The following is a 13,715-nucleotide window of genomic DNA, read 5'->3' on the forward strand; positions in this document are numbered from 1 at the left end:
CTGTGGCCTAGGCTGGTGTACAATGGCCCAGTCATGGCTCACTGCAGCCTTGAACTCCTAGGCTCAGGCAGTTCTCCTGCCTCAACCTCCTAAGTAGCTGAGACTACAGGTGCATGCCACCACGACGTGTAATTTTTTTAAATTTTATTTTTAGTAGAGACAAGGTTTCTATGTTGCCCAAGCTGGTCTCAAACTCCTGGGCTCAAGTGATACTCCAGCCTTGGCCTCCCAAACTGCTGGGATTACAGGCGTGAGCCACCACACCCTGACTCTCATTTTTTGTTTGGGTTGTTTTCTTATTGTTGAGTTTTGAGAGTTCTTTGTGGATTGTAGTTACAAGCCCTTTGTTGTATATGTGATTTTTCAAAGCAGAAGTTTTCACTTTTTTGTTTGTTTGTTTGTTTTTTTGAGACAGAATCTCACTCTGTGGCCCAGGTTGGAGCGCAGTGGCACAATCTCGGCTCACTGCAACCTCTGCCTCCCAGGTTCAAATGATTCTCGTGCCTCAGCCTCCCAAGTACCTGGGATTACAGGCATGCGCCACCTCACTTGGCTAATTTTTGTATTTGTAGTAGAGACAGGGTTTCACCATGTTCGTCAGGCTGGTCTTGAACGCCTGACCTCAAGTGATCTGCCTGCCTTGGCCTCCCAAAGTGCTGGGATTACAGGCATGAGCCACTATGCCTGGCCTAAATGTGGTCTATCTTGACCTAAGTTTTGTATAAGGTGTGCTTCGTAGGTTGAGGCTCGTTGTTTATGTGGAGGTCCCGTTGTTTCAACACCGTTTTTTGAAAGACTGCCCTTTGTCCACTGAAGGCCTTTGCTCCCTCAGCTGTGCTCACTGGGCCCCGTCCGTGCAGGTCTGCCTCTGGGCCTTGTGTCCTGCCCTGTTGATCAGGTGCCGTTTCCTTTGTCAGCATCACAATTTTTTACTGTACCTTTTATATTGTCCTGAAATCAGATATTGTGAGTCCCCCAACCTTTGTTCTTCCTTTTCAAAGTTGTAGCTATTAATTTCCCTTTCCCTTTTTAATTTTAGAGTAAGTTTGTGAGTATCTATAGGTCACATATTATTATCTGAAATGCTTGGGACCAGAAGTGTTTTGGATACTGGATTTTTCTGATTTTGGAATATCTGCATTATAATTACTGGTTGAGCATCCCTAATCCAAAAATCTGAAATCTGAGATGCTCCAGTGAGCATTTCCTTTGAGCATTGTGTTGATGCTCAAAAAGTTTCATGTTTTGGAGCATTTATAATCTCAGATTTTTGGATTTGGGATGTTCAACCTGTACAAAAGTCCTGGTGGGGTTTTCATTGGAATCGCATTAAACCTTTCGATAAATTTAGGGAGATCTGACGTTTTTTCTTTCTTTCTTTCTTTTTATTTATTTATTTATTTATTTATTTTTTTGAGACGGAGTCTCGCTCTGTCGCCCGGGCTGGAGTGCAGTGGCCGGATCTCAGCTCACTGCAAGCTCTGCCTCCCGGGTTTACGCCATTCTCCTGCCTCAGCCTCCCAAGTAGCTGGGACTACAGGCGCCCGCCAACTCACCCGGCTAGTTTTTTGTATTTTTTAGTAGAGACGGGGTTTCACCGTGTTAGCCAGGATGGTCTTGATCTCCTGACCTCGTGATCCACCCGTCTCGGCCTCCCAAAGTGCTGAGATTACAGGCTTGAGCCACCGCGCCCGGCTTCTTTCTTTCTTTTTGAGACGGAGTTTCACTCTGTCACCCAGGCTGGAGTGCAGTGGTACGATCTCAGCTCACTGCACCCTCCGGCCTCCCGAGTTCAAGTGATTCTGCTGCCTCAGCCTTCTGAGTAGCTGGGACTACAGGCGCGTGCCATCACGCCCAGCTAATTTTTGTATATTTTTTAGTAGGGACGGGTTTTCACCATATTGGCCAGGCTGGTCTCGAACTCCTGACCTCGTGATCCCCCCACCTCGGCCTCCCAAAGTGCTAGGATTACAGGTGGGAGCCACTGCGCCTGGCCAACAGTTTTTCTATGTTGAATCTTGTAGTCCGTGAACACAGTGTATGTCTACATTCATTTAGGTTTTCTTTGATATATAGTCTATCAGTATTGGGTAGTTTTCGGCATACAGCTTCTGGGCTTTTTTTTTGAGATGGAGTCTCACTCTGTCACCCAGGCTGGAGTGCAGTGGTGCGACCTCAGCTCACAGCAACCTCCACCTCTTGGTTTCAAGTGATTCCTGTGCCTCAGCCTCCCGAGTAGCTGGGATTACAGGTGCACACCACCACGACTGGCTAATTTTTGTATTTTTAGTAGAGACAGTGTTTCACCATGTTGGCCAGGTTGGTCTCAAACTCCTGACCTCAAGTGATCCGCCCACTTCAGCCTCTCAAAGTGCTGAGATTACAGGCATGAGCTGCCATGCCCGGCCCTCTGGACGTTTTTTAGATGTGTAACTAAGATCTATTAGGTGTTATTGTAAGTGGTATTTTTTATTTTTTTTTTAATTTTTTTTTTTTTTGAGACGGAGTCTAGCTCTGTCGCCCAGACTGGAGTGCAGTGGCGCGATCTTGGCTCACTGCAAGCTCCGCCTCCCGGGTTCACGCCATTCTCCTGCCTCAGCCTCCGGAGTAGCTGGGACTACAGGCGCCCGCCACCACGCCCGGCTAATTTCTTTTTGTATTTTTAGTAGAGACGGGGTTTCACCGTGTTAGCCAGGATGGTCTCGATCTCCTGACCTCGTGATCCGCCCGCCTTGGCCTCCCAAAGTGCTGGGATTACAGGCTTGAGCCACCGCGCCCAGCCAAGTGGTATTTTTTAAAATTTAGTTTTCAACTCTTCATTGCTTGTTTATAGAAATATGGTTGATTTATGTGTGTTATCCTGTTTCCTATGGCTTTGCTAAACTTACTTGTTAGTTCTAAGACTTTTTTTTCTTTTTTTTCTTTTTGAGACGGTAACTTGCTCTTGTTGCCCAGGCTGGCGTGCAATGGCGCGATCTCGGCTCACTGCAACCTCCGCCTCCCGGGTTCAAGCAATTCTCCTGCCTGAGCCTCCCAAGTAACTGGGATTACAGGTGCCCACCACCACACCTAGCTAAGTTTTTGTATTTTTAGTAGAGATGGGGTTTTGCCATGTTGGCCAGGCGATCCACCCGCCTCGGCCTCCCAAAGTGCTGGGATTACAGGTGTGAGCCACCACACCTGGCCCCTAAGAGTTTTTAATACACTCCTTGAGTTTTTTTTGTTGTTTTGTTTTTGTTTTTTTGTTTGTTTTTTTGTTTTTTTGAGATGGAGTGTCGCTCTGTTGCCCAGGCTGGAGTGCAGTGGTGCAGTCTGGGCTCACTGCAGTCTCCCTGTCCTGGGTTCAAGCGATTCTCCTGCCTCAGCCTCCTGAGCAGCTGGGATTACAGGAGCCCACCTCCATACCTGGCTGGCTTTTGTATTTGTAATAGAGACGGGGTTTCACCATGTTGGCCAGGCTGGTCTCAAACTCCTGATCTCAGGTGGTCCACCTGCCTTGGCCTCCCAAAGTGCTGGGATTACAGACGTAAGCCACTGCGCCCGGCCTTTTTTTTTTTTCTTTTTTTTTGAGACAAAGTCTCACTGTTGCCCAGACTGGAGTGCAGTGGTGTGATCACAGGTCACTGCAGCCTGGAACTTCTGGGTTTAAGAGATCCTTTCACCTCAGACTCCAGAGTAGCTAGGACTACAGGCGTGCACTATCATGCCCAACGAATTTAAAACATTTTTTTTGGTGAGGGAGACAGGGTCTAGGGTCTTGCTCTGTCACCCTGGCTGGAGTGCCGTAGTCATGGCTCACTACAGTCGTAACCCCCTGGGCTCCAGTGACCCTCCCAGCTCAGCCTCCTGAGTTGCTGGGACTACAGGCATGTACCACTATACCCAGCTAAGTTTTGTATTTTTCTTGTAGAGATGGGGTTTTGCCATGTTGACCAGGCTGATCTGGAACTCCTGGGCTCAAGTGATTCTCCTGCCTTGGCCTCTCAAAGTTCTAGGATGACAGGTGTGAGCCAGCGCCAATTTTTTTTTTTTTTTTTTTTTTTGTAGAGATGTGGTCTTGCTTTGCTTCTCAGGCTGGTCTCGAACTTTTGGCCTCAAGGCATCTTCCCACCTTGGCCTCCCACAGTGCTGGGATTAGTGGCGTGAACCGCTTTGCTCAGCCCTGGATGTTCTGTTGAGGGTTCCTGCTGATGCTTGCATGGGATATTGGCCTGTAGTTTTTCCTGTAGTGTCCTTGTCTTAGATATTAAGGTCCTGGCCGGGCGCGGTGGCTCAAGCCTGTAATCCCAGCACTTTGGGAGGCCGAGACGGGCGGATCACGAGGTCAGGAGATCGAGACCATCCTGGCTAACACGGTGAAACCCCGTCTCTACTAAAAAAAGTACAAAAAAACTAGCCGGGCGAGGTGGCGAGCGCCTGTAGTCCCAGCTACTCGGGAGGCTGAGGCAGGAGAATGGCGTAAACCCGGTAGGCGGAGCTTGCAGTGAGCAGAGATCCAGCCACTGCACTCCAGCCTGGGTGACAGAGCGAGACTCCGTCTCAAAAAAAAAAAAAAAAAAAAAAAAAAAAAAAAAAAAGATATTAAGGTCCTGCTCCTTATGGAATGGGTTGGGAAACGTTTCCTCTTCTGTTTTCTGGAACAGATTATGTAGAGTTGGTGTTCTTTGTTTCTGAAATGTTTGGTAGAATTCATCAGTGTAGCCATCTGGTCCCAGAGGTTTCTTTCTCAGACTATTCTGCACTGTGGTTTCGGCTTCTTTTATCACTGTGGTTCTAGTTGTATTTGAGATTCTGTGTCTCACCTGGGGTGAGTCAGCCGCTTGTGTTTGGAGGAATTGGTCCACTTGACTTAGTGGTTGAATTTGCCCAGAGAGTTGTTTGAAGCATTCCCTTATCCTTTTCATATCTGCGGGGTCCACAGTGCCTCCTTTTTCCTTTTAGATGTTGGTGTTTTGTGTCTTTTTTCCCCTTTGTCTCTCTGGCTAGAAGTTGATCAGTTTTTTTTTTTTTTAATCTTTTCTAAGAACTGGCTTGGGTTTCATTGAGTTTTCTATCCTGTTCTTCCCTCCCCATCGTCTTCCATGCTCATACTCCCTGGGTATCTTCCTAGGACTGCTGGGCACAGAGTTTGCAGCTGTGTCACAGTTGCCAAGACTTTGATGCCCGTTGGGATGATAACAACAGTAATAAAAGCAAGTTGTCATGGCAGCAGACGCAGGGTTTCCCGGGCAGGCACAGTGCTAAGTGCATTCGGGCCTGGTGATGGCGCACTGCCCTTACTGTGCCCTGCTGGGGGAGGACGGTGATGTGGAGCAGTGCAGAGCTGGAAGTCTGTCACCCGGGCGCTGTCAGAACAAGCTCAGAGCCAACACTGTCAGGTGTCCCCAAGACGCCTCTGAGCCCAGGCACACTCTCTCGAGGGAGGGGCAGGCCCAGCAACCAACTGTGGTGGTCCTGGGGGAAGTGCTGCGAGGCGGTGTGTTCTTAGCACCTGGGGACCGGCACAGGCGGTGCCTGGGCCGAGAGTGGGAAGGAGAGAGGGCATCTGTTGCTCTGGGCAGCCCCTCTGTCTCCCAGGCAGTATCTCTAGGTGCCCACTTGGCATCCTCCCTCCCTCGTCACAGTGGTGATCACACGGGGCTGGAAGCCTTGGTGGCTTCTCAGTTTCCCTAGCACACAAGTAGGCCTCGGCCGCCCCTTGCTCCAGCTTCATCTTGAGAGCTGAGCTTTCTCTTTGAGCTGTCATTTTCCAGGTCCCAAGGCCACTGTCTTTCCTAGGTGTCTTGCCTATTCATTGAGAACTAAGCCTGACACAGCCTCATAGTTTACTCTGGAATATTTAACTAAGGCATCAGGGCAGGTGACCAGAGGCCTCAGGGGAGTCCCAGGAGGGTCCTGACCTTGGAAGCCAGGCCCCGCGGGGGAAACGACACTGGTGCTCCAGCGTCCCAGGGCTGCCCGAGCAGAGACTGTGCAGAGAGAAGGTGGATGTCTGAGGACAGACTCAGTGTGGCTGGAGGGGCCAGGCAGACGGTGGAGCTGGGGACTGTTGGCCTGGGGCCTTGGCAGTGCCCTGAGGAGGTCGTCTGCTCCACCGAGGCAAGGCGGGACTTCCCTGTGAGCCCACGTCAGTGTCCTGCGCTATGTGTGCCCTGAGGCTTCCCTCTGCCAGCAGCTGATGGTAATGGCGCCCACACCCCTGCCCCGCAGGCAGGAACTCGAGCACCTGGGAGCCCCCACACCAGGCATCCCGGGCTCCTGCTTGCGGGGGGTCCCTTGTCCTCCTGCGCAAGGAGCAGCACACCTCAGTGTCACCAGAACTTGTGGTTGTGGGGAGCATTTCTCATAATCACAACTTTCAGTGGCTTCACAGTTAGAACTTTGAAGCCGGGGTGTCCGTGAGTGCTGCTGTTTTCTGTTTGGGGTCCTGATGCAGCCGGACCTACTTTGTGACATGGCTGCATGTCACCCGTTTCTGGCCCTGGAGAGGGGCACAGGAGGCGGAGCTGCCCTTGCCTGCTGGGAAGCTCCCTTTGCCTCAGCGAAGGATGTGGCCAGCCAGCCTCTTCCTGTGGCCTGGGGCTCTGAGCATGGGCCTGGCCTCCTGGTGGGGCTCTTGTCCCGAGACTGGAAGGCTCCAGGCTTCTGCCTCTGCTCCATGACCCTCAGAACCCTAAATTGCGGCTGAAGGTACCTACCCTCAGGAAACGGGTGGATTCTGTCCCGTTGGCATCTGGGTGAGAGAGGAAGCCGCTAGTTAGCCTGCAGCGTGACACACGTCCTGTTTTCGTAACCGAGTTGTAATCACTACAAAACCAGCTCCTCAGCAGTGGGCCTGGGGAAGGGGTCTGGGCCTGGGAAGGGGTCTGGGCTTGGGGAGGGGGTGTGGGCCTGGGAAGGGGTGTGGGCTGCCGTGCCTGACCCTGTTTGTCAGTGCTCCTCCCAGATGTCTGATGCTGCTGCATCCAGCCCCACCAGTAGGCACATGCCCTGTGTACCCGGGTCCCCATCCCCAGCACTCAGGGATGCACTTCGGTCTGGTCCAGCCTCCTTTGGGCACTCAGCTGTGGGACCCCTGAATTCCTCTCCATCCATTACTGCCCAGCCAGCCAGGCCTCCTACAGGTGTGTCCCCTTAAAAAGAAGCTTCCAGCCAGATGTGGTAGCCCCTGCTTGTAATTCCAGGATTTTGGGAAACCATGGTGGGAGGATCACTTGAGGTCAAGAGTTTGAGACCAGCGTGGGCAACATAGTGAAACTGTCTCTACAAAAACTAAAAAAACAAAACAAAGCAAAAAAACCCCCAAAAACCTAAAATACAAAAATTAGCTGGGCATGGTGGTGGGCGCCTGTAATCCCACCTACTGGGGAGACTGAAGCATGAGAATCGCTTGAACCTGGGAGATGGAGGTTGCAGTGAGCCAAGATTGTGCTATTGCAATCCAGCCTGGACGACAGGAGCGAAACTCCATCTCCAAAAGAACAAAGAAAACATTAGCTAGGCATGGTGGCACAGGCCTGCGGCCCCACCTATTTGAGAGGCTGAGATGGGAGGATTCCTTGAGCCCGAGAGGTTGAGGCTGCAGTGAGCCACTATGGTGCCCCTGCACTTCAGCCTGGGTGACAGAGTGAGACCCTGTCTCTTTTCTTTCTTTCTTTCTTTCTCTCTCTCTCTTTCTTTCTTTCTTTCTTTCTTTCTTTCTTTTCTTTTCTTTTCTTTTCTTTTTTTCTTTTCTTTTCTTTTCTTTCTTTTTTCTTTCTTTTCTTTCTTTTCTTTCTTTTCTTTCCTTCTTTCTTTTCTTTCCTTCTTTCCTTCTTCCTTTCTTCCTTTCTTCCTTTCTTTCCTTTCTTCCCTTTCTTCCCTTTCTTCCCTTCCTTCCCTTCCTTCTCTTCCTTCTCTTCCTTCCCTTCCTTCCCTTCCTTCCCTTCCTTCCCTTCCTCCCTCCCTTCCTCCCTCCCTTCCTCCCTCCCTTCCTTCCTTCCTTTTCTTTCCTTCCTTTCAGATGCAGTGTCTCTCTTGTTGCCCTGGCTGGAGTGCAACGGTGCGATCTTAGCTCACTGCAGCCTGCGCCTCCTAGGTTCAAGCAATTTTCCTGCCTCAGCCTCCCAAGTAGCTGGGATTACAGGCATGCACCACCACACCTGGCTAATTTTTGTGTTTTTAGTAGAGACAGGATTTCGCCATGTTGGCTAGGCTGGTCTCAAACTCCTGACCTCAGGTGATCCGCCCACCTTGGCCTCGGAAAGGTCTGGGATCACAAGCGTGAGCCACTACGCCTGGCCAGACCCTGTCTCTTAAAAAAAGGAAGTTTCACAGCAGCAACAGAAAACCTTCAGTTAAATTGGTTTTTTTTGGACGGAGTCTTGGCTCACTGCAACCTCCGTCTCCTGGGTTCAAGCAGTTCTCCTGAAACTGAGCTCACCCCATTAAGTTAAATGAGCATGTGAGTATTAAAGGTTATTGCTTTCCCATGTTGGAAGCATCCTGGAGTGAAATGGACGACAGTGCTGTGCTGGATCTTTCAGGACATGGAGGGCCCCTGGCCCGCCTTTCTGTCTGGTGCACAGTATGGGGTGTTGCTGGCTTTGTCAGAGCTCAGAGGTGCCCCTGCAGCCTCTGGCCCTCTTCTGGCTCTGGTGGAACCGCAGGTCCTCGCCTGCTGTCCACAGGAGGGCAGTCTCGGCCAGGCCCCACAAGACCTGGCGCCTTCCACATGTTAGTTCCAGCTAACAGGAGCTAGCACATGTTTTTTGTTATAGAAATGCACTATGGAAAATATCAAATGTTTTTAGAAGTAGAAGGCATCGTGGCGGTTTCAGCCAGAGGTGGCACTTTCCTCTTTCACCCTCCCTGTGGGTTAGTGTTCTGAGGTTTCACTGTCCGCATGTGTCCTGTGCGTGTGCCTGCAAGTGTGCACGCACCAGGGTGTGGCGGAAGCAGAAGCCAGGAGGCGCTCCCAGACAGGTGCAGCAGCATGGCCCCAGGGAGGGTGACCGTGGTGTTGGGGTACAGGGAGAACAACACAGGGACAGGAAATAGAGGGCCTGGGGTGTGAGGAGGGGACAGGAGGCTGGAGGGCGCAGGAAAGAGTGAGGGAGGAGGGAGGGCAGAGGTGGCAGGTGGAGTGTGGAGCTGTGAACGCACGCAGCTTTGCAGTGTGTTGTGGTGCAGGCTGATGGGCATGGGTCAAGGAGTGAAGAGATTGCGTGAAACACAACCAGAATCGAAATCATCTCTGTAATTTAGTGCGTCATCTCACTGTGGCCTTGTTCTGTTAGAAGCACTCCTGCTGCCCACTGTTCCTAGGCAGGGAAACGTGGCTATATTGGAGGCTGCACGGCGTCCCCTGTTCTTGGAAGGTGGGACTTCAGGGGCTTTCCATTTATTTATTTACTTTTGAGACAGAGTTTCATTCTTGTTGCCCAGGCTGGAGTGCAGTGGCTCGATCTTGGCTCACCGCAACCTCCGCCTCCCAGGTTCAAGTGATTCTGTTGCGTCAGCCTCCCGAGTAGCTGGGATTGCAGGCACGCGCCACCACGCCTGCCTAATTTTGTGTTTTTAGTAGAGACAGGGTTTCTCCGTGTTGGTCAGGCTGGTCTCGAACTCCCGACCTCAGGTGATCCAACCACCTCGGCCTCCCAAAGTGCTGAGGTTACAGGCGTGAGTGACTGCGCCCAGCTGGCTTTTTGTAATTTGATCCTTGTCCTTTTTCTAATGCAGTTTGTTATATGAATTATTTATTAAAAGCTTTGTATACACTGATTAGAATATGCGAGACTGTCTCTCAAAAAAAAAAAAAAACCAATAAATAAACACTGCTCACGAAATAACTCTGAGGGAGGGCCGGAGATGCAGGCACCTTGAGCTCAGCCTGAGGAGGCCTGGGCCAGATTTCTGCAGAATTTAGAGTTGGCTCATCAGTGCTGCTCAAAGCCCCCTTATTCCAGCATGGGTCTCCCTTGAGCCCTGCGTTGCTCCCTAGCCTGTCTTCTGGATTCTCATGTCAGCCGGCACCTCACTGTGGCACTACCAGGTCCTGTCTAGCCCCCACAAGGAGACACCACTGCGACCTGCTCCAGCTTCTCTTATTTTATTATTTTTTGAGACGAGTTCTCACTGCGTTGCTCAGGCTGGAGTGCACTGGTGCCATCACAGCTCACTGCAGCCTCCACCTTCTGAACTCAGAACGATCCGCCTGCCTGGTCTGGGACCACAGGCTTGCGCCACCACACCTGGCTAATTTTTTTTTTTTTTGTAGAGATGAGATCTTGCTATGTTGTCCAGGCTGGTCTTGAACTCCCGGGCTCAAGCAGTCTTCCTGCCTCAGCCGCTCAAAGTGCTGTGATTACAGGTGTGAGCCACCACGCCTGGCCTGTTCTGGCTTCTTTTCTTTATCGAGACAGGGTCTTGCTCTGTCACCCAGGCTGGAGTGCAGTGGCACAATCTCAGCTCATTGCAGCCTCGACCTCCTGGGCTCTAGTGATCCTCCCACCTCAGCCTCCTGAGTAGTAGGACCACAAGCAGTTGCCACCATACCTGGCTAATTTTTTTCAGTTTTGTTGTAGAAAGGGGTCTTCCCGTGTTACCCAGGCTGGTATCAAACTCCTGGGTTGAGCGATCTTCCTGCTCTGGCCTCCCAAAGTGTTGGGACCACAGGTGTGAGCCACCATTCCCGGCCACTCCTCCAGCTTCTTTTTTAAATTTATTTTTATTTTTATTTTTTGAGACGGAGTCTTGCTCTGTCGACCAGACTGGAGTGCAGTGCCAGGATCTCAGCTCACTGCAACCTCCGCCTCCTGGGTTCAAGCGATTCTCCTCCCTCAGCCTTCCGAGTAGCTGGGATTACAGGCACCTGCCACCATGCCTGGCTAATTTTTTGTATTTTTAGTAGAGACGGAGTTTCACCATGTTAGCCAAGATGGTCTCGATGTCCTGACCTTGTGATCCACCCACCTCAGCCTCCCAAAGTGTTGGGATTACAGGCGTGAGCCACTGCGCCCGGCCCTGCTCCAGCTTCTTGAAGGCCCCTAGGTTTGTGGCAATTTTTATGGCAGCCACAGAAAACTAGTACATAGATCCCAGTTGTGACAACCCAGGCAGTCTCCAGGCACTGCCCCCATCCTGGCATCACCTTTGTTGGAGAAGCCTGTGCTCAGTGCTGGTGCCCCTGCTGCCAGCTGTCCCTGTGGCCACGTTACCCACCAGGAGGCCGGCTCTGCGCCTCAGCCTGAAGGAGGCCTGGGCTTTGCCTCTGCTGCCACCAGGGAAAGCTGAGTGCCACCTGACCCTGTTCAACTCTGAGTTCCTGGACAGGCCCAGCAGCTGCCCCTTGATCTCTTCAAAATTTTCTTGGCTGCTCTAGCTCCTTTTTGCTACCAGCCGAACTTTAGAATCATTTTACTGGAGTCTTTAAAGAGTGTTGTTAGTATTTGTTTGGGATTCAGTTACATTCACAGCGAAGCCAGAGGCTGTGCCTGTTCTGCCTTGTCTGTGCTGGTAGCCGCCCCTGGGTGACCCTGAGGCCTCTGCCTCATGCTTTCCCTGGAGGGCCTGGCCCCAGGCTCCATCGACTGGTTTTCTGTGTCTGCATCCCATCCTTCCAGTGTCCTCCGACAGGCCCTGCACACTTGCCTTCCCCAGATGGCCAAGGTTGTCTGCGTGTCCCCTGATTGCAGCAGCCTCCAGTCCTGTGTCTGTGTTTTGTCACAAATGCGCTGGCCCCTGTGCCAGCCAGAGGGCCGACGCTGCGGAGCGGGGGCACTTTCCAGCTCCCCCATCTTGGGCATGCCTGGGGCCTCACCTCACTGTTCTCGTTGGAAGGTCAGGCTGCAGTGTTCGGGTTGGTGAACCTGGTGAACAATCCGCATGTCCACCTGATGTGCCAGGCCCAGGTCTTAACCCCGAAGCCCTGCAGGGCAGAGTGTGGTGGGCATCGTGGGCATGCTGTTAGTTGGCAGAGCTCCAGAGTAGAGTGCCCAGCAGGCTCAGCTGCAGCCTCCCCGTGCGTGGGTGGGCTGAGGCGTGGGGGCCTTCTGCAGACTGGCTGGTCGCAGTGCCTTGGGGCACATGGGATGGTACCTGCATCCCCTGCAGTCCAGCAGGGAGGTGGATGCGTTCACGTGGTCACTATGCAGGAGTGACATCTGAGTGCACACCACTTGCAGAGGTTTGGAAATACATCTGTGCTGTCACCCGGCAGCCGTGTGACAGCGTCCACTCTGGACTTGCAGTGTGTTAGGGACATGGTTAGAAAATGCAGAAAGTGCCTGTGATCCCAGCACTTTGGGAGGCCGAGGCGGGCGGATGACAAAGTCAGGAGATGGAGACCATCCTGGCTAACACGGTGAAACCCCGTCTCTACTAAAAATACAAAAAATTAGCCGGGCGTGGTGGCGGGCACCTGTAATTCCAGCTACTCGGGAGGCTGAGGCTGGAGAATGGCGTGAACCCGGGAGGCAGAGCTTGCAGTGAGCCGAGATTGCGCCACTGCGCTCCAGCCTGGGCGATAGAGCGAGACTCCGTCTCAAAAAAAGAAAAAAGAAAATGCAGAAAGTGCAGTTGGCCCACCCTCAACCCTGCTGGCTGGGCAGAGTGAGAGATGCTTCCCCCACTGGGGTTCCTGGCCCAGGAATGGGGGTGCGGGGGGCCAACCTGCTGCTTCCCCCGTGAGTGCTGACCCCCGCTTTGCTTTCGCTTTGTGTCTGTGGATGTCCTGAAAGGGCTGTAAATGCAGATCTTCTCCAGGTTTTGGCTGATCTGTCTTCTTTGTGTTTACAGGTGCTGGCAAAACCCCGACTCTGGGTGGTGGCTTCCACGTGAATCTGGGGAAGGAGTCAAGAGCGCAGACCCTGCAGAACGGTATTTCCCACCATGGACGCCGCTGAGCTTGCGGCGGGTCCCAGAGATGGGGATGGTGGTGCTAGGGTGGGGGGCACTGACTCAGCCATGGACCTCACGGCCTGCCACTTTCTTGTCACCCTGCACGCCCAGCCTTCCAGGAGGCCGCCTTCCAGGAGGAATTGTGCGCTGAGTCCCCTCCTGGGTGTCCTGCAGGCTCTGCCAGGGCTGCTTGGGGAGAACCCAGTGGATCCCACGGGATGCACAGCCATTGCTTGCTGGTCTCAGTGAGATGGAGGCAGAAACAACACATTTGTAGCAGTTCGATATTGTAGTGACATTCTCACTGCGTTTTGTCAAAGTGCTGGTTCACCACAAACTGGAGAAATGTCTGCTGGTTTATTTTTCTTATGATTGAGCTGAAAAAGTTGTTTATGTATTTTAGGTACAAGTCTTTTATCGGATGTGTGATTTTATGTATTTTAGGTACAAGTCTTTCATCAGATAGGTGATTTATAGGACATTTTCAGCCATTCCATGTGTTCTTTTCATTTTCTTTTGTCTTTTTATTTTTCACTGGTATCCTTTGGAGCATGAATGTTTTAAATTCTGATAGTGTCCAGTTTACCTATTTAGTCTCTTGATGGCTATGCTTTTGGTATCATAACTAACAAATGTTGCCTAATCCAGTCCAAATCGTGAAGATTTGTGCTTATGATTTTTTGGAGTTTTGTGCCTTCAGCTCTTACCTATAGGTTTTGATCCATACTGAGTCAATGTTTGCAGGTGATATAAGGTAAGGGCCTACCTTCGCTCTTGCACATGGAGACCCAGTTTTCTCAGGATCGTGTGTTGAAAACACTGTATTTTCCCAGTTG

At 51.7% G+C, this 13,715-nt stretch overlaps 2 protein-coding genes across 4 annotated transcripts in view; one reads left to right on the plus strand and one right to left on the minus strand.

Annotated features, from left to right (window-relative positions):
• Positions 1–13,715, minus strand: part of PACS2 (phosphofurin acidic cluster sorting protein 2) — a 421,633-nt gene that overhangs the window by 107,814 nt on the left and 300,104 nt on the right. The gene's annotated exons all lie outside the window — the stretch shown is intronic.
• BRF1 (BRF1 RNA polymerase III transcription initiation factor subunit) overlaps positions 1–13,715 on the plus strand; it is an 81,659-nt gene that overhangs the window by 1,761 nt on the left and 66,183 nt on the right. For all 3 annotated transcript variants that reach the window (XM_050796976.1, XM_050796977.1, XM_050796978.1), the window contains exon 2: positions 12,778–12,858. In XM_050796976.1, the coding sequence (XP_050652933.1) occupies positions 12,778–12,858 (81 nt within the window). The remainder of the gene's footprint in view (positions 1–12,777; positions 12,859–13,715) is intronic.

This window comes from Macaca thibetana, chromosome 7, assembly GCF_024542745.1.
Source record: "Macaca thibetana thibetana isolate TM-01 chromosome 7, ASM2454274v1, whole genome shotgun sequence".
NCBI classification, from domain to species: domain Eukaryota; kingdom Metazoa; phylum Chordata; class Mammalia; order Primates; family Cercopithecidae; genus Macaca; species Macaca thibetana.